We start from the raw sequence: 26545 nt of genomic DNA, 5'->3' as shown, positions 1-26545 counted from the left end.
GTAAATTAACATTTTCAGTTTTTGATTTACAGTGGCAGGTACCAGTTATTAATTTCAAGGGTTCACATACTTTTCCACTATCACCATGAAGTTTTTATGATTGTTCTCACCAACGACATGAAAGATCAGAATGTTTAAATTACTTTAGGCACGTTATATTTGTTAATATTCTTGACTTAGACGAACATCAGACGTTTTATGACAAATTAATGCAGAAAACCATGAAAATACAAAAGGTTGACACATTTGTTTTGACACTGTATCTTAAATTTGCTTTTACTTCATGATTATAGTTTAATGAAGGACAAAAATGACTATTTTACCTATTTAAAATTTAAATCTACAACACCACAGAGTGTGAAGTGGTCTGAGGACTTCCTGAGTTCACTGGAAATGGGTGTTTGAGTAAGTGCTGAGTGACAACGTCAATGTTGAAAGTGCCTATTTTAACACTAAGTGTTACCACATGTTTAAAGTCTTGACTCCAAGACTGGCGTAAATATAAATGTCATTTAATCTCAGTCAGGATCTTCATGGGAGAGGCTGAGGCCAGTAAAAGAGGGACAGCACCTGTCCACATCAACCTGGACATTCAGGATCAACAAGGCAAACGCAAAACATTAGTTAGTCTCTGCTCATAACCTCAGAGAGTTTCCACAATCACCCAGATAAACCAGGAGAGCTTGGTTCCCATGGAAACAGGACTAGAAAACCGCTTCAAAGGTGCTTGGGGCTAAGAGGGCTCTTTGGAGGGAAACACTCCTCTTCAACAACACTTTGTAAAGCCAGAGGAAAGAAACAGATGATAAGGAAAACTGGTAAAAACAACAGTGGACGATGAATTTGAGCTTACACCGACTGGGTGGGGAGGGGGAGAGGAGGCGGCGCGAGCGTGGGCTGCTCCTCCGAGACCTTTACTGTCTCTGTGGCAGTGACGATGGGAGCGCACTCGGCCGGAGGTGTAGGGGAGCGGCTTTTGGGAGCTGCGGTGCAGGTCGGGGTGGGGCTGAGGGCGGCGGCCTGGGCCGCGTCTGGCTCATCAGTCGAGGCAGGCGGTTCAGCTGAGGCTGCTTTGGGTGCAGCAGGCTTGTTGTAGTTCATCTTGAGGATGTGCTGCTGGAGGTGTCTGATCCAGTCTTCCTGCACAGACAGCGGGCCATGAAACTCCACCTCGCAGAACCTAATGCACACAGAGGAACACATGAAGACAGGAAGTACACCCAATCTGTCCAACAGCTGCAACATCCACTGCAGCAAAAGCTTTTACACCGACAGACCGAATGAAATCTCTGGAATAGATTTGTTTTGAAGGTCCGCACCGACAGCAGAGGTCAAATCTCTGAAATCTTATATGTTTTAAAACGGGAATAAGGGTCCACATTTCCATGCAGTGTCTCCAGGGAGACATACGTAGTCTGAATGAATTTGTTTTCAGAGAGTTACACATCGAACTACTGGACAGTTGAGTCCAGCCTGGTGACATATCAGTCTCCTACCAGTTCAGTCCAGGAGGATCCTCATCGAACACCTGAACCGCGTCATCTGGCTCTAACAGAATCAGTGATCAATCGTTGTTGTAATTTCGTGCTCTCGGTCACATGTGGTCACGAGCCAAAGCTCAGATCTCAAGATCTCTATTCCACATTACACCTGTGAGTCTCTAACTTTACTGTGAACACAAACCTCAGACACATGAACTCTAACTTGGGGCACTCACTCCAAACCCAGAGGGAACAATCCACCGTTTTCCAGCAGCGAACCATCTGATGCAGTCAAATTCAGTTCCTCCCCCAGGAGCAGCTGCTTCTGTTAAAACTTTTATACTGCAGTTACACTAGAACTTAAGCACTCATTCATGCTGCCTGAAAATCCCAAATGATTCACTATGCTCAATATAGTGCATTAGCATATAAAAATGGAGTACTGCTCAGCAGGGGGTGGGGGTGCTGATTGCTACTTGGGGATTAAGGGACTATTTAAAACTTAGCCAGACGCTTCTTTTAATGCTGCTGTCTCCACATTTCCCACATTCAAGCCCCCTGCTCTAAAACACTCACCGGCACTTCAGGGTGTAGAACTTGCCCACCAGTTTGACCAGTGGGTAGGAGGGTGGTTTGGGCACCAGGGCGGGGACGGTGCCAGTGCGTGGTGGCTTTGGAGGGTCTCTTTCTGTTCCATCGGGACAAGACGGATGCTTCAGCGGTCGACGTTCAAAACCTGAGGAAGAGGAGAAGGCAACAAATGGTTGGTGCAAAGTGGAGCCGCACCAAACACTCGTACATCAGCACATCAGGCATTATGAAGAGGAACAATTCTCTTTTCCTATTTAAATGTCTGCTTGTGTTGTTCAAATGTCCTTGGATACAAGATGAAGATGAACCTAAACAAATTCACGTCTCACGAAATTCAAAGTTGGAATGATCACAAGCTGAAATAATAATAATAAAATAAAGTAATAAATCATGAAAAAGAAGTAGAAGAAGCTGAAGAGTCAAAACATGAAACTTTTTCAAGCAAAAAATAATTAAATGTCAAAAAAATAATAAAAGTTAAATAAGAGGCAGCTCAGTGAAAACAAAGGCTAACACAGCACTAACTTTTCATTTATTTCCCCTGACGAACTGCCTCGATTTCAGTGTTTTACTTTTCCCTTTATTTGAATTATGTCTAATGTTTCCCACAGTTAACGCCGCTGTCGTCTGGCTGCTCTTCGTCGGCTTCTTCTGAACAACAGGCGAGCGTCGTGATCGCGGCTCTGTAAGTTCGGACTAAACGCTAACGTCAGCGACATCGTGCCTGCTAAACCATCACTGATGCCTACAGACATGAACACTGGTCTTTATCTGCAGTTGGTTACTGAGAACCTCTTCGTGTACATCTGTCTGCTTTAACATACCTGGCTCTCATCCAGGAACCTTTGTTCTATTAAAAAAATCTATTTTCACTCAGAAACACATCTGTTGATGGCGACAGTGAGAGTTCTATAAAATAATATTTGAAATGAGCCTGTTCTTCTGTTGTTTCCTCTAAAATAAAAAAACAGACCAAATGTATCTGCCTGAGACACAACGTGTTGGATCCTCACGTACCTCTGGGCAGCCGGACGTTCAGCTCACTTCGTGCCACCTGTGCTTGAAGTGCGAGGCCGCCTGAGAGCCGCGAGAGGCTGGGACTGCTGCGGCCGGGCCTGATGGCGGTGGCCTGCCGGTTGGTGCTAGCTTCGCTCTCTGTGGTCTTGGAAGAGCCCTGGCTGGCCTCACGGCTCAGCGGTCCCACCAGGCTTACGGCCAGAGAAGAAGACCACTGGGAGGAGGATGAGGAAGAGGAAGAAGAGGCCTTCTGTGATGAGAGGCGGAGGACATGATCAGAATCCATGGATGAAGTCAGAGGGGAGCTGCTCTTCTGGAAGTTAGAAAAACATGAGTGATCCTATATCAGCTCGACACCAACACGTCTGTGTGAAGTCCCAGATTATTGGAGATCACAGCAGATCTCCAATAATCCAACAATATTTTTAACCATCTGATTTGTTCTGGTCACAGTAAGAAGCACTTAGTGACATTAAGGTATATCTGTGAAAAGCTTGAACAGACCTCTTTGAGTTTTTAGTTTTTTTAGTGGAGTGAAGGAGAGTTTTTTCTATTGATGTTATTTTGTGTCGGCGTGGAGTTTTTCTTTCCTTTTGACATAAGAGCAGATATAACAAGGCAAAATAATTTCCCTCTGGGATTAAAATTTTTTTGAATCTTAAAATACCTGCAGCTTTGGGATGAGTAGTTATAGCTCATAGTTTTAGGTTAAGTTAAGAAACTCTTGGAAGGATGGATTTGATTATGACATCCGTTTAGATATTAGCTGTATTTCCAGAAGGATTTGAGGTAGGAGCTGAAATCTACCTGCTACAAGTCTGATCAGGGGGGAGGCAAGGAGCCATGTAGTTTTTCAATTAGCTAAATACTGACCCCTCATCATGTAACAGCTGCATCCAAAAAATGGGAGTTGTTTGAGATGGATTAAGGCTGCAAAAGCAAATGATAAAGAGGTGGAGTCCTGTGACTATTACTGCATTACACATATTCACTACGTCCTTATGTGCTTTATTTCATTGTATTCAACCTTTGTCTCTCCTAATACAGTGCAAGTGTTGCCAGACGAGTTTCCACATCTATTGAACAACGCCAAGTACGGATGTTTGGTTATCAGCGACTTGAATGTGAAATAATCCAAGGACAAGCTGGGCCAGGGTTAAACAGCAAATATAACAGACTTCTTCACAGTAAACATGAAGCAGCTGGTTAGCTTAGCTTAGCAAAACAAGCAGGCAGCAGAGCTTCACTACAAATGTCTACAAATAGAAAATCTGTTTGAAATTATTATTATTTGCTCTTACACGTGCCGCTTTGTTGAGCTCATTTCTGTATTACATAAAAAAACCCTTTACAATAAGATAACAAGGTCATTGAAGAGTTAATCCATTCTGTATGTGTGTCACATCGCAGCTCGGGGAAAAGGTGTGACAGTGACGCCAATGCACCAGAAACTAATTCAGCAGAGAGGGAAAAAAAGAAACATACATTTTCTTCTATCAACATCAAGCTATAATTTATCTGAAGATGAAACATAAGCTGCCAGGCACCCCGGTTACTATGGCAACTATCAAGTCAATAGCTGCGTTGTTCTTGCATCTGTCCCCACCGTGATTTCTGCTGCGTGTAAAGACACGGGATCTACAGTAAGGCTCAAAGCTGTTAGACAACACGTCTGAAGCTTTCCAAGACACAAAATGTCTGGCGAGCCACCGGCTGAGACGCCGTCAGATCTCCGAGTGTGGGAACACGGAGCGTGTCAGAGCAGGGGCACCGGTTATGATCCTTCATCGCTCTGTTTTGTTGGAGGCACAAGTTCTTTTCCTTCTGTGAGAAACAAAAACAAAAGATCTGAAGTAAATGGATGAGGTAAAAGAGAACGGACCAGGGGCTGGTGTCAAACCCTCCACATATGACCCCCAGACTGAAGGAGTCTGTTTTGTTCACTTTGTCTCCATTTTTACTCCTTTGGTGTCTAATTTCAATCTTTTATGGATTTCCCGTGTCTGTTTTTGGTTCTGGTATCTTCTTGTGTTCTCTGTGAGTTCTATAACTTTCTTGTTGAAACATACAGGAGGCGCATTCATCCTGAGAACTCCCCTCTTTTCAGCTACACTGACATGAGTTACCTTCTTGAGAGTGGAGCGGTTCCCCTGCATGTAGCTCCGGTGCATCTCCAACACCTTCTGCGGCCTGCTGCGCATCCAAGCGCTCAGCGTCTCGATCGGGGATCCGTTCACACACCACTCGGTGACACCAAACTGCCTCAGGTGGGCACGTGCGTGGCTGGCCAGGGCCTTACGGTTCTCAAAGTAGAAGCCACACAGCTCACAGCTGGGATCTGATACGTACAGGAGGGACGGACAGATTACACAGATCAGTCAGATGCATTGTCTCAGTCCACCACCACAGATTTGAATGTGTTTTGAACATTTAAACATTTTCAAGTGTTGCTGTTGTTGTCATCTGTCACTACAAAGTAAAGAGAACTCATTTTGAAAATTATAACCACAACACATTTGGGGAGAAACCCAGAAATAGTGACTCACCCTGGTGTCCGTGCTTGTCCGGGGAGGGTTTCCTTTTGAAGGAGAAATCGCGTGGCAGAGGAGAGAAGTTTTTAAGTTGATGTGGTGACGAGTGGGGAGTCTCCACTGACTGGGTCCCCTCTGAAAGAGGTCTTTTCCCCAGTGGGGACATCCGGAAAAACTTCCCTGCAGGTGGGGCAGCAGATGGACCCACAGACCCCTGGCCCTGCTTATGGAGCCTCGATCCTGACTGCAGCAAACTGAGAGGAGATTTACGGAACTTGGACGCCTGGTATCCAGAAACACCCAGACCCTCTGAAGTGCCGGCGCCTGCTGTGTTCTCCCATGGAGGACTGCTGGCTCCCTGGCTCGACTCCTTCTTCACTCCCTGGTCTGAGTGAGAGGAGGAGCCCAGACCTCTCTTGTGCATAACCTCCCTCAGGGTGTCGATCGGCGAGCCGTTGACGGACCACTCCGTAATGCCCATCTGACGCAGGTGGGAGCGGGCGTGGCTGGAGAGGCCTTTACGGTTCTCGAAATATTCACCGCAAAACTCACAGCGAATATCTCGCGTAGGCTCCACTTCATGAGCCATAGCTACGGAAACACGAGAGGGAGAATGTCAAGAAGAAGAAAACAGTTATTTACATATAAAAGAAAATATATAAAGAAAGAAATGTGAAGCTACAGCCAGCAGCCGGCTCAGACTCTGTTGGGTGTCTGACTACTGATCCTACACATAACCCCCTGAGCAGGTCAGAAGAAGGTTATCACAGTAAATAACATTCAATAAAGGACTTTCAGAGTTTTTCCTCAACAGCGACATATTGACAGAGCTCCAATAACCCGTAGCTGACGCACAGAAACACCAGCAAAGCTGCTCAAGGTTAAAATTTCTAAGAAAGTAATAGTGACGACCTGCACATTATTCTACACGTTGATTTTCTGAATTAGGAGCTGAATCTCCAGCAGCTGTGCCACGACGTGAAAGCTTGCAGGTGCTAAACACAGGAGTCTAGCCCGTCTTTAACCTCCCTCCCACGTGACATGAACGCAGCATTAGGACACTCAACATCCAACTTACCCAAGTTGAGTGGGAACACACTGTCAGAGTTTCTCCAGCTGCAGTTCAGAGGTTCACTAGAGAAGCCCCCGGACCTCCCAGCTCCCTGCGTGGTGACTTCCAGCTGCACCGGCTCAGGCTTCAGCTTGAGGATGAGCCCGCTGGAGGAAGTCGGTGGAGCCGAGCTCGATTTCGACCCCGCTGGCTGAGGAGGGCTGGAGGGGCGGGCGAAGGTGAAGGGATGACGACTGAGGAGGGTGGCTGGAGGAGAGGAGGAGGTGGACAGAGGGGAGCGAGGGGGTCCGGGAGAGGAAGGAGGTGGAGTTTTCAGAGGCTTTAGAGGAAGAGCGCAGGGCAGGCCACGTCTTGTGATAATCTCCCTCAGGGTGTCGATCGGCGAGCCGTTGACGGACCACTCCGTAATGCCCATCTGACGCAGGTGGGAGCGGGCGTGGCTGGAGAGGCCTTTACGGTTCTCGAAATATTCACCGCAGAACTCGCAGCCGATTTCTTTTGGAGGTTCGTCTAACAGAAAAGGAAAAGAGAGAATTACACCCCACTGATCATTTCTGATACAGGCTCTGCTTTAGGTGCAGCACTCACTGTGTGGAAGGGCCATGAGCTCCCCACTGCTTAGGCGGAAGACCTGCATGGAAGAGGACTTGAGACGCTTGGCAGGTGGGCCAAGTAAAGACGAAGCAGGGGAGGAGGTAGCTTTGGATGTCGCCCCACCCCCATCCGTGGTCACCTTGTAGAGGAGCGGGGAAGTGGAAGAGGAAGACAGGCTCAGCAGGGACTGCTTAGAGGAGGAGACGTTGGTGCTGAGGCCCCGCGGTTCTGTGTGGATGTCGAGCTGCAGTGCACTGGCTTTGTGCTTAAAGTCGTCGGTATCGATGAGCTGGTTCAGGAGGTCGATGGGAGAGCCCTTAGCTTCAGAGTACTCCACCCCAAAGTGCCGCAGATGTGCTCGAGCGTGGCTGGACAAACCTTTCCGTGTCTCAAACCAGGCACCACACAGCTGACAGACAATGTCCTTGTTGGGGTCCACCTCCAGAGCTGCACATGAAGAAGAAATAACTACGTCAGACTCACAGAGCACAGAACAGTTTTACAGTATGATCAGAGACAGTGACACGTACTGAGGTTCAGTGGAGCATCGCTCTCCTGTGGAGCCCACAGGGGTTTGGTTGCCGTCACGGTGGCCGGGGCAGACAGGGTAGAGGTCAGGCTTTTCATTCCCCCGGCCTTGTGCTCAGGGGAGCGCAAGGGGGAAGACACGGGCAGCAGGGAGGAGATGGGGGCTTTCTTCACTACAGGGGAGGGGGAGGCAGAATGAGGCGGAGTTGAAGAGGCACCAGGAGACGGTGTAGGCGTGGATGAGGAGGTGGGTGGCACTGCTTTTGCTGCTTTGGCCAGGAGGGACAGAGGGATCGGTTTCTCGTCCAAGTCCATGTCGTCTAAATCCTCATCCTTGCACGGCGTGGTGGGGGACGGGTTCTTGGCTGAATGGAGATCCAGGAGAGATGAGCTGATTTGGCCGTCTACGCTTTGCTCCTTGGCAATTTGGTAGAGGAGGTCGATGGGCGCTCCGCTGCTCTCTGAGACGCTGATGCCCAGCTGGCGCAAGTGAGAGCGGGCGTGGCTGGACAGACCCCGCCGGGTCTCAAACTGAGCCCCACACACCTCACACTTCAAGCTCAGGACTGCAGCAGAGGAGAGCACAGAAACCACAATTAGCTTCATGCAGTAACTTCTTATTTTCCTAAACTTTTCTCTGTGAAGTCAGATTCACCAAACTCAAACTAACATGTTCTAAACCAGCAGTTTCAGACTGATGAATCCCACCTGGACACAAAAACACGAGTAAAAGAAGAGTTTGAGCTTCAGATCTGCTGTCACCAAACATCCTGTTAATGTATCAGCATTAACACAGCCTGTGAAACAACAGCAGGTGGCTCAGGTTCCTGTAGAGGCCACGGAGATCCCAGAGGACGAGTCACCCTTCTTACCCTTCCTGTCCACAGCCTCAGCCTGAAGGGACACTGAGGCTCCGGTATGGTGACACTACTTTCCAGGACTTACAGTACCTGGGGACGACCCTCTGTAGAGCCACAGTTCAACACTGACCTGAGGTCACGTGTACAATTCCCCCCCACAGCTGACTCGGCTTGGCTGTAGCTAATCAACCCCCTGTCAACACCGGTCAGTGTCCCTTATTTCTGTCCCACCTCACCTTTGGCGTCTGCATCCTCCCCGGGAGAAAGGCCGTCTGAGTCCGCTCTGCACGGCCGTGATTTCCCGGGACTCAGATCATCCAGAGTCTGAAGCTGCAGCTCCTCGTCATCGTCTTCCTCGGCTGCTTCCTCCTCATCACCTAAAACAACACAGCACAACGTCAGGTTGATGAGGCCGATAAGTTAGGATGATAATAAACCACCAGGACTTCATCTGGTTCTTAAAGTAGGTTCAGTCTTTGAGCTCACTGCCTGGAATCTTTGCAATAACAGCACATTAGCCTCCAATATCTGCTGTGATGAAATGTACAAGAACAATGTGAAACCCGGGGAGAAAAGTAAGAACTGCACAAGTGTGTGGACCCAACACGGAGGTCTGGCTCCCGCAGTCAGCTTTCAGAGACAAAAGTGCCATTTTCTGCGACAAATCGGGAAATCAGAAGAGACAGAGACAGACAATGCTTCTGTCTGGTGGGCGGCTCTGCGCTGTCACTTCATCTCCTGACTGTAAAAGAGCGGCCGATGTGGCACCGAGGAGCGCAGCGTTATAACACCAGCTATTATACCGACACGGTCCCGGATCAGCACCGGGGGACCGATGGCACCGGGCTCCGCGCAAAACCGCTCATTTGACTTTGGATCCGCGCAGGCACAGAAACCCCGAGCTAGTGAAAGTGAGACTTCGGTTAGACTTGGTTGATCCGGATAAGTTGTGGTGAGATTGGAGGCTTTCCGCGCCCTCGGTCCACAAACTTACACCGTCTCCTGTCCGAACCCGCGGGGCTTCACCGTGGGAACCTGCACCGCGCGTCCTCCATCAAAAATCAAAGCGGAGTAAAATGGCGAGGATTGGCCAACTGTAGGTAATTTCAGAGATCTGCAGCACTGGAAGCGCTGGACGTCATCCCAGACGTGCACAATAAAACCTCAGACAGAGGAACCGAGCACAGCAGCGAGAATCTGCACAAAGCTCGGAGCTGGAAACGGGACGAGCCGCGGTTCGAGCTCGGATACCTGCACATGCTGCCACATCCTGAACACTTTTAATGTCTGTTTGTCCGGACGCGACGTGGCCGCAGATCGGCGGGACACGCGCGTGTGATCCGAGGGCACGCGGTGCGCGGGGGTTGGAGCGCGCGGTACTCACCGGTCCGCAACCGCAGTGCATCGGAGTCCGGGCGGCTGGAGCCAGACGGCTGCTCCGCTATTGTTTGGGTCTGCGGGGAGGTGGAAGCAGCCATTTTGCCCCCATATGCACCGCTAAGCTAAGGCGTGACCAATCGAGTGGAGGCGGAGGTTGGAAAAAAAGCACCGAGCGAGCGGCACCGGAGCGGCGGGCACCGGGACTCACACAGTCTGTGTCTGTTGGAGTCATGTTCTCCACAACCACGGTCCTCAGTCAACACAGGTTCATTTAACCTCTTTCTAAACTCACTTTCCCACCACTTCACCTCCTGTGCTCCAAACACCTGAGCAGCTGCACAACCAGAACCAGAACCAGTCAGCAGCAGATGGAGCAGTAGAACCTACCTTCACCTTCACCATCCTCCTCCTCCTCCTCCTCCTTCTTCCAGCGTTGAGGAGATGTTGAGGGGAGGGCATCAGAAACATCAGCACTCACAGTCCTCTCACTTGTCTCCCCCTCCAGCTTCACCTCTATGATTCCCTCCCCCTCATCATCTACTTCTTCATCCTCCTCCTCCTCCTCCTCCTCCTCGTCCTCCTCCTGTGGCGAGCTGGTGCTCCTGGGGGGAGCCGTGGGGATGACGAGGTCGGGCCTGCTGGAGAACAGCTCCCTCAGGATGTGGATCGGCGAGATGGTGACATCCCAGTTAGTGATGCCAAAGTCGCGGAGGTGGGCCCGGGCGTGGCTGGAGAGGCCGGCCCGGGTGTCGAAACCAGCGCTGCAGAACTCGCAGTGCATCACACTGAATGTGTCGGGGTCAAAGTTGGCAACTGTGGAGAGAACAAGCAGAAGTTCAGACCCAAGTGAACGTGCAGTGTGATCCGGTACAGCTGTGGGATCCGGTACAGATGTGGCTCCAACCCTCTGTCCCTACAGTCTTTAAAATAAATCTGGACAGGGTCTCCACCCACCTAAAGCCAACATGAGGCTTCAGCAGACTGAGGATTAATTTCAAGGTTGAAGGACAATTTAGTACAAAGGGAGCACTGTAGGTGATCATGGTCCACAGAGGAAGAACTGCACGAACTCTGGTGCCAGTTCTGGGTCAGCGTTGGTTCAAAGTGAAGACTTCTAAGAACTGAGGTGCTTTATTAGCATCAACTTTAATCAATGACACTGTAGTTAAACTAATCTAATGATTCACTGATCTTGTTGGTCACAATAATCCTATCTCCAGCCCCTGACACAAACGGTTCTCAGTTCTAGACCAGCAAAGTGCTGGGGTCTCTCTAGAACCAGTTTTCCTGCATAAGGACCGGTTCTTTGTTTGGTTTTAAATTAAGCACCGACTCTGAACCGGTGAAGTGAAGCAGTGCACACATTCATGTTCCCCTCAGAAAGAACCATAATCACTCTGTGGTGTCTTCAATTTTTATCCAACCCCATCATCTCGTTTGGATTTTGACTAAATACCAACATGTTTGTAGCATGTAAGTGTAAAATAAATGATGTTTAAAATAATAATTTGTCTGATTCAGATTTATTTCTGTGCCAGTGAACTAAAACTAAAAACTTCAATTTGCTGATAGTTGTCAACAGAGCACATACTGGTTGCACCGACGTACGGCCAATATATTCTTGATTCCTAATGTTTTTTGATTAGGAGAGTTGTCCTAATGTCGGCACGTGTTATAACTTTCTCTGTTTATTTGATCCTTTATTCTTTATCGTCCGATTTTTAGCCTGCGTTTGTGTGTTTCATGTTGCACTCACTCCCTTGAGGAACAGGTGCAGGTGGTTTTTACCTGGTTAAATAAAAGTCTGATTTAAACACTTCCACCGTCAGGTTGAGACTCACAGCTTTATGGAAATCACTTCTAAAAGCAGATAATGTTCGCTGTCAGCAGAAATGCAAGAACAAGAACTTACTACACGTCATCTGCTGAGGTTTTAAAATCTACACAGCCTTAGAAACACAAGCAACAAGCTGCTGACCTTTTTTCTTCTTCTTCTGATAGGAGAACTTCTTCTCAATCGCGTTGACTTCCTCGGGGGATATGAAGTGACGCACATTGTAGCTGACGCCCACTCGGTTCAGGTGGCCCCTCACATGATTGGCAAGTCCAATGCCATTATGAAATCGATCAGGGCAGTAGGGGCATTTCCTCTCCACACTCCTCAGCGCCTCCGCGTCCTCATCAATCTCGTCTTTGTCTTCATCCGAGATGCCCTCTGACAGGAAACGTCGCACACGTTCATCGTCACTGTCATCGTCATCGCTGTCACTTTCTGCAGGAGCAGCAGCGACTCGCGTGCTCCTCCTCAAAAAGAAAACCTTTCCATCCTTCTCCACCTCCTGCTTGCCTTCTTCCTTCGCACTCTTCTTAGGAGGAAGTGATAACGTGGCACCCTGCTGTGCTGAACACTCGTCTAGAAACAGACAAAATGTTTTACATAACACTGAAAGTTAATCTGTTTCAGCAGACACTCTTTAAAAAGTGATTAAAAACTCCGTCTGACCCAAGTTACATCTGACAAAGTGTCAACAACAAACTGACAAACTGTATCTCAACACTTAATGAAATACTGGTTTATTGTCTATTATTAATAATCGGATTATACTCGTCAAGGTAACTGCAGACACCTGGGAACAAAACATCACTACAACGTTCAAAAAAATCTTAATCTGTGTAAAATGTTCCATATTAGCACTTTAAAGCATTAAATGAGTTTCATACACATTCACTGTTCATATAAACTTCCATAGTTTCTTTGGTTGTGTAAAGCTGCTTTGTGACAATGACAATTGTTAAAAGAACAATTGAATTAAATGCTACAAAACCAAAACCAGCAGCTAAAAGTCGCGATGACATTCAGTGGAGCTAAGGACGATAACTCTCTATGCATCCGATTAGAAAACAAAGCTACAGGTGTGTATAGTGCGATTTAAAAACATCCCAATAACCTCATTTGACAACAACTGACTGTGAATCTCACCTGTGTTCGATCGTGCTCTCGTGTGCCGTTTCTGTCCTCCAGGTGAGCCGGCTTCTTGTTGGGGCAGCTCAGTGTCGAGCTCTGTACTCTGATCTTCATCCCGGTCTTCTTCTTCGCTGCCAGGCAGCCTGTGATCATCCAGTCTGCAATGAAACTTGTTTGCCCACGTCCTCCCTCTCCTGCTGAATCTCCTGTTGAAGACCCCCCGCCCGGTGGGCCGACTTGTGGGCCGAGCAGCAGCGCGGTTGGGTGTTGTGCTGTCCTCAGAGGCAGTGACTCCTTGCTGGCGTTTGCCTTGAGCATCGGGCGACACTCCGGACTCAGAGAGATCATTAGGATCATGCACAGGATTAGAGATTCCAGCACCCACATTAGACCTTGAATGTGACCTGGACTCTTCACCCTGTGTCCCACTGATGGAGACCTCTCCCGGGTGAACCAGTTTCTGGTGTTCCCTCAGTACGCTTGGACTTGATGTCAGGAAGGCACAGTGACCACAGGTCAGGGAGGTGGATAACAAACATGGTGGTGAACCAGGAGGGGGGGAGTCTGCCTGGGGAGCAGGTTTTTTCCTGTTGTGGGTCTTGGAGTGATTAGCCAGAGCCTGTGGGGTTCTTGTGCTGAAGTTACACTTGTTGCAGACAAAGCGGCGGCGGTAGGCAGAGACAGGCCGGGCCTGAGCTGGGGATCGGACTGAGTTTGGAGGAGTTGTGTCCGAGTCAACAACTGTTGGATCAGCCTCTGGAGTTGAAGCTGGGGCCGGGGACTGGGCTGGAGACGTGACTATTTCTGGGTCTGACACTTTGCCTGGAATCGAGACGGAGCCTGCATCTTGCGTAACAGCTGGCTCTGGGTTTGCATGCTTCAGCGCTTTGCTGTCCACTTTCTGAATCTCTCTTGGCTTCGCGTTTTCATTCAGTTTCTCAATCTCCTCCAGGATCTTCAGACGGGACTCCTCGTGCCTCGCGTGGTGTTCTGCCAGCGCCGGCCGATTTGGCAGGTTCCACCCACACTCGACACACTGAAAGCGCCCGGCCTTTCCTGAACGCCTGCCGCCTGCTGACGCACTCCGACTGTGCTCCACCATGTGCTCCTGCAGGTGGACCTGCTTTCTGAAGTAAATGCTACATTCCACACAGGTGAACACCTCTTTTCCTGGCTCTACCGCACTTTCTTCTTCCTTTTCTCTTTTCCCTCTTCTGCCTCTGAACTTCATCGGTTCGTCCATCGCTCCAGCTTCAAACGCAGTTTCTTCGAAATCATAAACACCTCCACTTCGACTCTGCTGTGCCGTCTCAGCAGTTTTTAATTTCTGAGGACTCGCTCTTGCCAGCTTGCCGGCCTCAGGCTCTGTGCGCTTCATGGTGCCAAGTCCAGAGAAAGGCCTGAGCAGCACTCTCTTCTTCTTGCACCGCTGAATGAATGTGCAGTGAGCCCAGGGGGCAGGAGGGGGGCTCTCGGGATCAGAGTCTCCTGGGAAGGTGTACACATCTCTCTCGGGCTCCTTGGTTGCCTTTCCCTTGGGCCTTCCCTCTCCCTCACAGTTGCCCGTCTCCTCGACCACCTGGCAACCTTCCTTTGGTTTCACGTTGGGCAGAAGCAGCTCAGCTCCTTCAGATACACTCCAGACGTCTGCGTCTGCCACTGTGAAAAGACAATAGAGGAATTATGAATGAAAGGAGCCATAAGAATTCATTTTCCCTTCTGACTTACATTGCGTTGGGCCAAGCTGAGAGGTATTTGGCTCTTCTGTCTTTGTGCTCTCATCGTTGTGCCCCTCCACAGGGGGACATGGATCGGTCCGACTCTGCGAGTGCAGTTTTTCAGGTTCATGCTCATCTTCACTATCGAGTCTGTGCAGCATCGGAAGAAACATTGCAGTTAAACAAAGGGAGGTTCTGCATTTCTGCCTAAAATAACAATTATACACATTTCAGCTGTCGCTTCTTATTCTCAGAGCTGCAGCTAGTCGAGCAGAAGTCACGTCATTTTTATTTTCCAGGGAATTTCTGGTTTCTAACAAATTATAGGTTGTGTAATTATAAACAGAGACACGGTGGGAATGTTTCACACCGAGTTCAGTTTTACAGACTCTATTTAAGGTTGACTACTTCTAGTCAAACAAATACAGGATTCATTATGCATCTACTATCATTTTATTATTACAAAGAGTGCAGAAGGCTTTGAAACATCATCTCAACCTGCATAAATAAATAAAACAGTAACTTTATTTACAGATCTGTCGTTCAATTACAAAGAACTGAAAAGAACTGTGTAACCTGGACTTTAACAGTGGTCGCAGAGGAGATGCAATAGTTTTACACCATGCAAAATACTTTTATTCACTTTCTTGGCTTTAGCTAATTAAGAAAATTGATGCCACTCATGTCTGTCCAGCACCTGGTTAGCTTAGCTTAGCATAAACACTGTAAACAGCCTGACTGTGTCTAAACATATAACTAGCTAAGCTAACCAGCTGCTGGCTTCAAAACTCTAGTAGCACTTGTAAATCAGGGTTTCTGCAGGTTTCTACAGATTAATTATCTTTAACAGATCGACTGGCCACTTATTACTCTGCGTACTTTTATAATTTCTCTGTTTTTAAGCTGAAACTGTCAGAAAGGTGATGATTCTACTGTCTTCATTACTGAGGCCTGATGCTAACAGCTGCTTTGGTCAAACTGTGTACACGAAAATGTTTTAATATAATGAACACAAAAAACAATAATGTAGACGACTGCATAACCCCAGAAAATCTACTAGCTGTGGATTTGACCTGTTTTGTAAATGTTAAACAAAGCAGAAATCTTTTTATTACCTGTGGACAGAGTCAGATAGCTGCTCCTCATGCTAAGCTACGCTAACAGCTTCAGCTTCATATTCAACAAACAGACGTCGTGTGGTGTCAAACACGGATCAGATATTCAAACTAAAGCGTTCAGCTCATGCTGTGTGACGTCCAGAGGAACCTCAGGACAGATATCTGCTCTGCCTCCTCCTCCTCCTCCTCACCTGAGTCCAGAAGAAGGAGATCCTGGGCTGTGAGCAGCCAGACCGTGAGGGTTAGAGAAGTGCTGTAGCTCGTCCTCTGACACAGAACAGCACACAACAGAACAGACAGCACAACGAGGGGAACGTCACTTCACAGCTCAACAGGTAAAACACATTAGAGAGATGAGAGAGTTCTGACTACATCCACACTGAATCACATTGAAAACAGTAAGAGGACAACGAGGTGCTGCGTCTGCGTCTGCAGCGTCTGCAGCGTCTGCAGCGTCTGCGCAACAGGTTACTGACACATGTTCAACGTTACCATCGAGCGCTTCCTTCTCAGAGTCAGAGTCCCAGCTCAGGGAGGAGGGAAAGGCGGAGGACCTGAACCTCCTTTGTGCGCTCGTCTCCAGGTCGGAACCTTCCGTCTGCTCGGGGCCCTCGTCTCCGGCGTGGCCCCACGAACATCTGGCGGACATCAGGCCGTCTCTCGCACTCGGAGAACACGAGGACTGGTGGTGACAACAACACACATCTTACTGACAGATGAGGACAAACACACGAGACGCTGACGATGGCATCTTCTCACCTGTGAGGTGCAGCTGAGGAGGGTCTGTGCTGAGTGGAAGGGTGGGGGCCCATAGCTGGTCCCTGGGGTTAGGGGTCGCCCTCCTGGCTCCATGGTTCCCCCAGAGGACAGTATGGAGTCCCACTGACGACCAGCCGGCCTACATGGTGCAGCTCCTCTTCTTCTGGAAACATTAAACACAATCTGAGTTTGTCATGGTGTCAAAGTTTCCCTGAAAACCGGAACCAACGCGCAGCCTGTCCCCCCGTCTCTGTCTCCGTCCTCCTGTCTCCCTGTCTCTGTCCCCCCGTCTCCGTCCCCCGTCCCCCATTTCTGTCCACTCCTCTGTCTCTTCCCCCGTCCCGTCTCTTCCCCCCTCTGTCCCCCGTGTCTGTCCCCCGTGTCTGTCCCCCGTCTCCGTCCCCCTTTCCCTGTCTCCCTTACAACGCCCGTACCCTCCGTCACCTCCTCCTGTCTCCCTGTGTCTTTCCCCGTCCCCTCTCCCCCCCCGTCCCCCTGTCTCTGTCCTCCCGTCCCCCTGTCTCCGTCCCCCTGTCTCCGTCCCCCTGTCTCCGTCCCCCTGTCTCCATCCCCCTGTCTCCGTCCCCCTGTCCCTGTCCCCGTGTCTCTCTCCCCCCGTCCCCCTGTCTCTGTCCCCCCGTCCCCCTGTCTCCGTCCCCCCGTCCCCCTGTCTCTGTCCCCCCGTCCCCCTGTCCCTGTCCCCCCGTCCCCCTGTCTCTGTCCCCCTGTCCCCGTCCCCCTGTCTCCGTCCCCCCGTCCCCCCGTCCCCCTGTCTCTGTCCTCCCGTCCCCCTGTCCCCGTCCCCCTGTCTCCGTCCCCCCGTCCCCCTGTCTCCGTCCCCCTGTCCCTGTCCCCCCGTCCCCCTGTCTCTGTCCCCCCGTCCCCCTGTCCCCGTCCCCCTGTCTCCGTCCCCCCGTCCCCCTGTCCCCCTGTCTCTGTCCTCCCGTCCCCACTGCAGTGTTCCACTGTCTGACCTATTTTCACAGTATGTCTACTTAAAGAATGACCCCCCCCCCCCCCCAGCGGCTCTGTTACATAAATAAGTGGCCTCTCTTCGGCCCCCCCTCTCTTCAGGCCCCCGTCCTCCCAGCTGCCCCCGTGCAGAGCAGGAAAATGCCCGGTTACACCAAGGTGTCCCACGGCTGGGTCTCAGCTGCTTCGGGGGACGTGGCTCGTATCGATCCGGTCTCTGTCAGGTGACCACAACAAGTCTGCGTCCGTGCACAGCGTCTTTAAACCCCGAACGGCCCGAGGATCAGGTTTTAGTAGATACTCACTGGACTCGGCCTCGTTCTCGGGTCGCACGGAGCCGCTGCTGCCTACGCTCCGTTCGTCATAGTCCGAGGACGGAGCTGAAGCTTTACGCCCCGACACGAACCTGGTTCCCCGGTTTCACTGCTCCCATCGGGAAACTCGCTGCTGTTTAGTCGCTGCTCGGGTTTTTGCACGGATCTCTGGGAGATGCCAGGAACAGGACTCCATGTTATTTGGCTTGCAGGCACGCCACGGCTGCGTGCGTAACGTCGACGGGGAGGGCGACGAGAAGAGTTTCGAGCAACCCACCGGAGACAAGTTTATTAACTTTTCCGAGCGCCTCGTTCAAATCCTTAAATCTGCATCGTCCCACGTGTTTCGAGGAGCTTCCTGCTCTCAAACGTGTGATGTCCGTGTTTTCTCTGTGAAGCCACAGCACCGAGCACCGTCCGCTCCTCCGTCTCAGCCCGTTGATCATCCACTCGGATGATTTTACCTTCACAGGTGACGCATTACCTGAGGTTTGTGCCTGTTTGGAATCAGCTGTTCGCTTTATTTCACGCACACAGGAGCCGCAGCACCGAGCAGCGTGTGTGCGGGACACGGGGCTGGTTCCAGGTCACGGAGACAAACAGCTGACGAACAGTCTGTGGATCAGTTGGTGCAAGAAAATTCCCTAAAAGCTGAAAATCCATAAAAGCCTTAATATCGATGATGACACGGTCCTCTAGCGCCCCCCGCTGGTCTCACCCGGTCCGTGCAGCAGGACCCCCCCCCCCCCCCCCCCCCCCCCTCGTGTTCAGATGATGAGTTGTGTCTCGTTCAGTATTTGGTCGTTTGGTGTCTCTGTGTGTTTGGACATTAGTCTGTGTCCCTGCTAATTTATAGAGGGGGGAGTAAAGTACACATCAACACTTGATATTTATTTCATATTTAATCACGTGCACATAAAAAAGGTTTATTGTGAAGTTTTATCTTCTCCTCTTGGCCTCAGATGGATCATTTTCATTTCTTGACCTAAAAGAAAAAAGGATTCAGAACATTGACACCAGTAACGGATGAGTTGAGTTTGTTCACAGAGGTACACGTCAGTTCTTCTACCTACCCCCCAGTGTTTCCAGCCTTTGATCTCGTTGTACAGAGCATCTCCAGGACAGGTGGTGTCCCTCACCTGTCTGTGCCCCATCAGGGTGTAGTTGGCCACCAGTCGGCCTCCCCCCACAGCGCAGGACGCCAGACGATCTCTCACCAGCGTCATTGATTGCTGGGAGGGCAGCTCGGTCATGTAGTCTCCGATGAAGGAGACGCCATAACCTACGGAGTTGTGTCCGAGGGTGTGGGCCCCTTGCCAGTTCCAGCCTCGGCCCTCGTAGATGTTCCCATCAGAGCCGGCGACGAAGCTTAAGGAGCACAGAGGATCTTAATCACTGCAGCTTTTCACAGGTGCATATTTGAATCAGCCTCAGTGTCTTTACCTGTATCCTATGTCGTCCCAGCCTCTGTCCACCTGGTGGAAACGCTGCATGGAGCGCATGTCTGCAGAGCACTGCTCGAAGGTGAGGCAGGGCTGGCTCGGTGTGTGAGTGTGGTGGATGAACAGGTAGGTGAGAGGAAGAGACAGATTTGTCGGCGTCCCTTTATACGGTTCTGCACCCCACATGCACCGAGGTAGGATGGGGGGACAAACTGAAACACATGTTCAACCAGAGCTGGTTAACAGAGAATTAATATTAACATTTGTAATATTAAACACTAAAACTCAGAGGTTCACAGGGACTGTTCCCTGATGAACTTTTACCCAGGGGAGATTTTCAGAGCAGGATTGTACTGGAGTATTTGTGGTGTTAGTACTTTTACTTTAGTAAAGGATCGGAGTACTTCCTCTACCACTGCAGCTCTGTTGTTATTTTTCTGATGCACTGTAAAATTGATTGATCCCACAGTCTTCTCACTTCCTCTGTGGTTTCGTCTCGTGCTCACCCATGTACATGTGCACAAACTCCTTCATTCCTTCTTTCACCGCTGACTTCAGCTGCTTCTTCTCCTTCGCCTCCATCCGTGATTCACCCTTCAGTCGACGCTGCAGCTCCACCGACTTCACCACCTGCTTGGACAGCTCCGAGCTGACGACCAGGTCTCTGAAGTTGTCCCTGCGGCGCCGGCTAATGAGGCGTGGGGCAGCGTCAAGTCCGGTTTTCTCCAGCTGGTGGCAGTAGTACCCTGTCAGCAGACTGCTGAGCTTGAGAGGACGCCTGGTCTTGTCAGAGACCTCCATCCCTAGAAGAATGCCGTCCATGCCTCCGTTGACCTGGGGGGTGGTGAGCAGTGAGGAAGAGTCTGACAGGGTGAAGACTTGAGGAGAGGTTAAGCTGTCCCAGCAGCCGTCGGAACCCAGAGGCTGGGTGAGAGGAGAGCCACGGCTGAGAGAGAGGCTGAGGTCCTGGGCCAGACAGAGCTGGTACAGGCCCCGAACACGCCCTGCAGACTTGGAGAGGAAACCAGCCTCGAGGCCCAGGAGGAGCGGCCCGAGGGCCACGGTGGTGCCGTCAGCGGTGAGAACCACACCTTCCTCTGTGGCATCTGCAGTCACCCTGTGGTGCACAGTCTTCCTGATGTACTCAGACAGACCAGCATCCATTTCAGGACCACTCGAGTCCTCACTGCCGAGGAAGTGCCGGATGAAGGGGTCGCTGAGACCGGCTGCCCTGCGGAGCATCTTCAGCACAGCTACTGGCTCCAGAGCAGGGGCCCCGTCCTCCACCTGCTTCACGGCCTCGATGAAGTCGTTCATGTGGCGGGAAAACGAAGCTGGAGACAGAAAAAATACAACTGAAAACCAGTCTCCTCCCGTCCCTGCACAACCTCAACACTCACATGGGAGGCAGAGCACCCCGGGCCCCAACATACTCACAGTACTTATTAAAGATGGTGCAGCACTTTCAAGTATTTAATAGTTTGTGGTTCTTAGGAGTTTCTGCACATGAAGCAGATGTGATACAGAACTATAATGGAAACACAGTCGAACTTGAAAAATAGAAATTAGCAAACTGTGAAAAGGATTGAATTAAAAAAGTAAGAAAGAAGAATCGGTTTTGTAGATGCTCCTAAATATTTCAATGATTATATTGTTGTTACTGTGAAAGAAGGAACTCTATTTAAGTTCAGCTTTGTGGTGAAATATTTCTATTTTTGTGGTGATTTAACTTCACTGCAGTACAAATGTAAATGTTGTTTCTTCCACTCGTGTATTTTTCAGTTTCACATCGTTCAAATCTAATGAACTAATAAATGCTGATGTGTTTTTAAAAATGAAGGCGATGTCAGTGTCTGCAGAAATCAGGCATGTGGAACATGTTCAACGCTGATTAAAACACTTTGTTGTGACTGTAAATCAGTAACTCGCTGTCTCACTGCTACCAACACTGGAGCGAGTACTTTCCCTTTGAAGTGAGTACTGGGTGTGTGTACTTTGTGTACTTTGTGTCACCTCCGCTCATTGGTAAGTGAAGCAGCATTGTGTTCAGTATGAGACACAGCTGCAGCTCCTTCATCACAATAATCTGTTCGTTAACTTCGGTTTAGATTTTGTGGCCACAAATATCACTGATGCAAATAAACCTTCAGCCCTTTGATGAATACAAACAACATTATCACCTCATGACCGAGTTGATTTATGTTTAACTTGTACCTAATAAACTGACAGCTGGGTGTATTTTACCACAACAGACAGTAAACTGCAGTGGAAAGTAGAAACACATGTTCTTACCTTGTGTGTATGAGCTGACAAAGACCACAACAAGGGTCAGAGTCAGTTTCCAGCAGCCTGAATCCATCCTGAGCAGCTTCAAGCCTCAAATATCTGTCACCTTGTTTTCTCTGTGCTTTATATACATGCAGAGTAAGTGGGTGGTTATGCAACAGCTGTACACAAACTGGAGATACGCCTACGTTTAATCAGTTGGCGTGGCCGACTGAGCAATGTGGGAAAGTGGCACCTGGACCGTGGGCAGCGTGGACTCTTCCTGTGACCTGACACACGTCGTTGATGTGACTGACCTGGATGTTTTCAAGAAATTCACAGCTTCTGTAAAAAACCTCACTCATCTCGACCGTGTCGTTAATGCGGCGGCTGCCAGCAGCACACTCTGCATCACTGTACCAATCAGTGGCACTCCCCTCTGAGGCAATAATGTTCGTGTTAATGGTGAGAAAACACAAAACCAGGCTGCAAAACTGAGGAAGTCCCAAAACCATGAATCACGTGTGTGCTGTGCAGCAGTGACGGGAACATGTCTGCATGCCTCTTTATTCAGCTTGGACTTTATGGAAGATGCTCACAGCAGTCACGTGACGCCAAGAACAGGAAGTGGATGTGGTGGAAGCTGGAAAACACTTTGCAGAAGGTCAAATATGTGATAATCAGTAGAGGGAGGTTAGACTGAAGCTACGGCCTGTTTGGATTCTGTCAAACTGTTGTTAAAAGTCTTAAAGGTTGTGATGAGACTACATTAAAGTCTCTGTGCAGAACTCCAGTATCCAGTCTACTCATCACCTGCTAATATCATCTCCACAGTGCAGCAGGGCGGTGGCAAGGACAGGGAGACTGGTCAGAGCCGAAGGACGGATGAATGCAACCAAATACAGAGAAGTCCAAGAAAAAAAACCTCCTCCGGAGGCCGGAGACTGAGCTGGTGGTTTGTCAGCCAGGGGAGCGTCTTCAGAACTGAATATAGTAATTAACACTGTATATTACATAACAGGGAAGGTTTCAGTATCAGGTGTAGGGTTTTAAAGTCAGTAATCGGTTCTGATTCCACTAGTTTGTTAACAAAGGTAATACACATCCACAGTGTTTGACACAGTTCATGGAGTTTTCAGATGTACGAAGGCGGAAAATAATTTGGGCTGAGTTGACAGAAATATGCAAAAGACCCAAAAATAAAAAAGAAGAAATAAGCAGTAAATTACAGCAAGACTGGGGTTAAAAATATAGTTAGACAAAAAATGAAGAAGAAGAAGAAGAAAGGCGCACACACACACACACACACACACACACAAAGAGAGAGAGAGGAAGAGGATGGGATCTGAACAGTATTTTTACACTGTGCTACAGTAAATATCAGTAGAAACAGTTACACTTCTAAAGAAACGTGATACACAACAGAATAAATGATTTTATTTAATGTTTCAACATGTTTATGAAACAGGTTTAATATGAGCATTCTGCCCCCACCAGCAGGGGGCGGTGGCGCGCCTAAAAGCTGTTTATCGACAGAAGAAGAAGAAGAAGGAAGACGACAATAAGTCAAACGTAGAAGAAGAAACAATAGAACTGGGCCCAGCTGATCCGGTTCCGTCAAGGTTCGTTTATTTACGAAGATCTGTCTTTTAGAAATCAGAACCAGTCACATCACATGTTTTCGCTGTGTTTGTGTTGTTGTGTTTATTTGTTTCCTTTGCTGGACGAGCTCGCAGACAGGAAGTGCCTGTTAGCATTCGTAGCTAAGTGGCTAACAGATAATCAGCTGATTGTTGGGTTGAAAACGATCAAACTGGGAATTGTTGTAAACATAATTATTTTTATTATTATTATTTACACCAATGACAAAGTGTTTACTGGAAAATAACGAACATCAGACGGTTTGAAGCCTTTTGATGAGACTTGATGAGACACTAATATTTAGTTTTAATTATTGAAGCTCGATGCACATTGTTATTAATGACCTGTGTAAGAAACAGAAGGAAATCAGTCCCCGGTGTGGGTTTCTAATGTATTGACATTGGTTGGTTAAGTTATTATAAACAAACGTGTTCCCATAAGAGCCTGAAATAAAAGAAGAATTAAATGAATTTATATATTATTTAGACTCAAACTGAGACGTTTATTATTTTTTAAATATTTGCTCATTTTGAATTTGATGCCAACAAAATATTTCTACAAATGTGGGACGTGGACAACAAAAATAAAAAAATAAAAACATCAGTTGGAAAATCTCAGGGGGATGTAGGTTAGTTAACAGCAGCAGCACAGTGTCAAAGAAACTAAGACACAAGAACAAGTGAAGGAAATAGAACGAGAGTGAAACGACTTTGAAAGTAAAAGTAAAGATTTAAAAGGAGAGAAACAGAGTTTACTGCTGGTTCTAGTCGTAGGTTTCGGATTTGGTTTCTTTCTGGACAGAGACCAGAATTATTAATGAGGGTTCGAGTTAACCTGCCGGAGGTGTGTGTGTTGTGCACATATGAAAATATGACTTTGGCAGAAAAGTAAAGAAACTTCATTTCTCCCTTCATCAGAAAATGGACACACGGTTCACTAGAGGGAAGTCCAACATCTTGGAGCGACCCCTGACCCGACCCAAGACCGAGGTGAGCGTGAGCGCCTTCGCGCTCCTGTTTTCAGAGATGGTGCAGTACTGTCAGAGCCGCGTCTACTCTGTGTCCGAGCTGCAGACGCGCCTCTCGGACATGGGCCAGAGCGTCGGAGCCAGCATGCTGGACGTGCTGGTGCTGAGGGAGAAGAACGGGAAGAGGGAGACCAAAGTGCTGAACATGCTGCTCTTCATCAAGGTGAGCAAATGGTAGTTAAAGGCACAGCAACCATGTACCGTACACACAGGTCACAACAGGTATCAACACACACATCAGCCCTTCACATGATGGATGCTGGTTTAACTGAACGCCTAGAGGAAAACGAGTGATACAGAACTTAAGAGTGATTTATATGTAAAAAAAAGACGTTTCTCTGATTTCACATTAAAAGCTGAAGACGTAAGAACACGACTTGTGGAAGCTGATCCCAGTCTGATCATCAGCATAAAGAAGTGTGACGCCCAGTTCTGAGCTGTTCAGCTTCCACAGTCAAAATATTAATAAAAGATTCAAAGATCCAGAATGAGAAGAGAAAAAAACATTCAGCCTTTGACCTTCAAGCAGAAATGAATTAACATCTACTGATGATAATGTTGAAACAAATCCTCGACCTCTCTCTTCCAGGTGAATGTGTGGAAGTCTTTGTTTGGGAAAGAGGCCGACAAACTGGAACAGGCCAACGACGACGACAAGACGTATTACATCATCGAGAAAGAGCCGCTGATCAACGCGTACATCTCCGTGCCCAAAGAGAACAGCAGCTTGAACTGCGCCGCCTTCACCGCCGGCATCGTGGAGGCCGTGCTCACGCACAGCGGCTTCCCCGCCAAGGTCACTGCTCACTGGCACAAAGGCACCACGCTCATGATCAAGTTCAACGAGTCGGTCATAGCCAGGGACAAGGCTCTGGATGGCAGATAAAAACTCAACACAGGAAAGAAGAGAAGTCACAGAGGCTGGTGTTGGGACGTATTTCCTCATGTGACTGGATGGATGGATGGATGCACCACACTGGGCCTGATGCAGTGAGCTGGTTCAGTCGTGCAGGTTTTGTGTTGCTCATCTTGCTCCTGTGATTCTTTGGTTTCATTTATAGTTTCATGTCACATTTTACATCACTGATCAAAACACACAGTTTGTAATTTGATCGAGTTCAAGATTCAATTTCTGACTTATTATAGACTAAAATAATGGATCAGTGAAGTGAAGATTTGAAAGATCTACAAGTCTGTAGCTACTGGATATTTCTATGATTTTCTTTGTATTTTTGGATTGAGAGGTCACAGTGGGAACAGTCTTGTATCTGCAGCGTGTCCTGTTTTATTGCATGACACCCCCCCCACCCTCTTCTCCACAGACCAAAAACCAGCTAACTAAATAAAGGTTCCTGTAAGTGTTAACAGCTGTCAAATAAATATACAGATAGATGCAGCAGATCAATAATCAGGTTTAACAGAACAGAAGAAGCTAAACCTGACATGTTGATGGAAAACACAGTCAGACACAGACAGAGATCCTTTTTAGACCACGACCAACCTGTCGACTTTAACAGATGCTCGGTGGAAACCAACAAGGAGTCATTGCTTCATGTAATGCTCTCATCCAGGCACTCCACTCTGCTACTTTCCCTGTCTGCAGACTTGTGTCCTGCACATTCCAACTTCGAGAAAGCTGTGGCGTTGTCCTCCTCACTTCAGTCTTCAAGTCTTAGCCCAAACAAACAAATGTGGACTATGGACTGTAGCATGGAACAATGAGAGAAAACTGATCCCATCTGTCGGGTTTAACTTCGTCTCAGAACAACAACCAATTCAATGAAGTTCTGTCTAAAACTGTTTTTTCGTTCATTTGTGCATTAGGTAGATCCTTTACAAAACCTCAGTACATATAAAACCATGATTATTTTAATTTGTCTGTTCACCTTAAATAAAACTGTTAACAGTGAGTCAGTGGAACTTCATCTGTAAATGCATGAGAAACACTTTTTAAACACATGGGGACCACCTAATCTGGAGTTTACACACGACTGCTTATCATGTTTCACATACAGCTGCAGATTTATTAATTCTATTAAATTAAAAGTCACTAGAGCTGTTAAATGAGTATAACATATTACAAAGTAGATGTCTCAGCATTTTACTTAACCCTGTAATAGCCAGAAAATTCTAATTGTTTTGGAACTGAGATGTTAATGAAACCTTTTAACAAAATGCACAACAAGTTAATTTTAGATTCAAAAACATGTTTGCCCATCGCATTTTGAAAAATAACAGTTTAGGCAGATTTTCTCTTTGTTTTCTTTTAC

The 26545-nt window shown here is 48.3% G+C and overlaps 3 protein-coding genes across 6 annotated transcripts; 1 reads left to right on the top strand and 2 right to left on the bottom strand.

Moving 5' to 3' along the window:
• Window positions 1-152: 152 nt before the first annotated feature.
• LOC113154133 (protein Wiz-like) lies at window positions 153-18606 on the bottom strand. 4 transcript variants are annotated; one of them, XM_026348148.1, is made up of 17 exons: window positions 17892-18605; window positions 16615-16777; window positions 16348-16537; window positions 16047-16122; window positions 14748-14887; window positions 13035-14678; window positions 12033-12467; window positions 10442-10867; window positions 8911-9051; window positions 7817-8380; window positions 7281-7733; window positions 6699-7202; window positions 5636-6211; window positions 5216-5427; window positions 3090-3402; window positions 2058-2217; window positions 153-1180 (listed from the first exon to the last, which is right to left on the bottom strand). In XM_026348148.1, the coding sequence occupies exons 2-17, from the start codon at window positions 16705-16707 to the stop codon at window positions 850-852; spliced, it is 6258 nt and encodes a 2085-aa protein (XP_026203933.1). In that variant the 5' UTR covers window positions 16708-16777; window positions 17892-18605; the 3' UTR covers window positions 153-849. The 4 variants fall into 4 exon arrangements, with proteins under 4 accessions (XP_026203933.1, XP_026203942.1, XP_026203951.1 ...); XM_026348157.1 differs by having other exon boundaries at window positions 16615-16774; XM_026348166.1 differs by having other exon boundaries at window positions 3090-3339; window positions 17892-18604.
• Window positions 18607-18765: 159 nt separating this feature from the next.
• LOC113154544 (N-acetylmuramoyl-L-alanine amidase-like) lies at window positions 18766-21942 on the bottom strand. The gene is made up of 5 exons (XM_026348811.1): window positions 21635-21942; window positions 19849-20676; window positions 19344-19554; window positions 18974-19268; window positions 18766-18885 (listed from the first exon to the last, which is right to left on the bottom strand). Exons 1-5 carry the CDS (start codon window positions 21699-21701, stop codon window positions 18874-18876), a joined length of 1413 nt encoding a protein of 470 aa, XP_026204596.1. The 5' UTR covers window positions 21702-21942; the 3' UTR covers window positions 18766-18873.
• A 1175-nt stretch (window positions 21943-23117) lies between these two features.
• On the top strand, window positions 23118-26185 carry LOC113154848 (trafficking protein particle complex subunit 5-like). The gene is made up of 3 exons (XM_026349255.1): window positions 23118-23229; window positions 24166-24438; window positions 24865-26185. Exons 2-3 carry the CDS (start codon window positions 24169-24171, stop codon window positions 25159-25161), a joined length of 567 nt encoding a protein of 188 aa, XP_026205040.1. The 5' UTR covers window positions 23118-23229; window positions 24166-24168; the 3' UTR covers window positions 25162-26185.
• Window positions 26186-26545: the final 360 nt, after the last annotated feature.

The sequence above is a fragment of the Anabas testudineus genome, chromosome 8, assembly GCF_900324465.2.
Source record: "Anabas testudineus chromosome 8, fAnaTes1.2, whole genome shotgun sequence".
Lineage (NCBI taxonomy): Eukaryota > Metazoa > Chordata > Actinopteri > Anabantiformes > Anabantidae > Anabas > Anabas testudineus.
The sequence above is the reverse complement of the archived record's forward strand: the minus strand, read 5'-3'. Positions and strand labels throughout refer to the sequence as shown.

Excerpts from the sequence above, each read along its gene's own strand:
- LOC113154848 (XM_026349255.1), top strand. The coding sequence starts at position 24,169 with ATGGACACACGGTTCACTAGAGGGAAGTCCAACATCTTGGAGCGACCC. Across the intron at positions 24,439-24,864 it reads ACATGCTGCTCTTCATCAAG|GTGAATGTGTGGAAGTCTTT; the intron begins GTGAGCAAATGG and ends TCTCTCTTCCAG.
- LOC113154544 (XM_026348811.1), bottom strand. The coding sequence starts at position 21,701 with ATGGATTCAGGCTGCTGGAAACTGACTCTGACCCTTGTTGTGGTCTTT. Across the intron at positions 19,555-19,848 it reads GTTTGTGCACATGTACATGG|TTTGTCCCCCCATCCTACCT; the intron begins GTGAGCACGAGA and ends CATGTGTTTCAG. Across the intron at positions 19,269-19,343 it reads TGGGACGACATAGGATACAG|CTTCGTCGCCGGCTCTGATG; the intron begins GTAAAGACACTG and ends GTGCTCCTTAAG.
- LOC113154133 (XM_026348148.1), bottom strand. The coding sequence starts at position 16,707 with ATGGAGCCAGGAGGGCGACCCCTAACCCCAGGGACCAGCTATGGGCCC. Across the intron at positions 7,203-7,280 it reads GCTCATGGCCCTTCCACACA|ACGAACCTCCAAAAGAAATC; the intron begins GTGAGTGCTGCA and ends CTTTTCTGTTAG. Across the intron at positions 1,181-2,057 it reads TTCTACACCCTGAAGTGCCG|GTTCTGCGAGGTGGAGTTTC; the intron begins GTGAGTGTTTTA and ends TGTGTGCATTAG.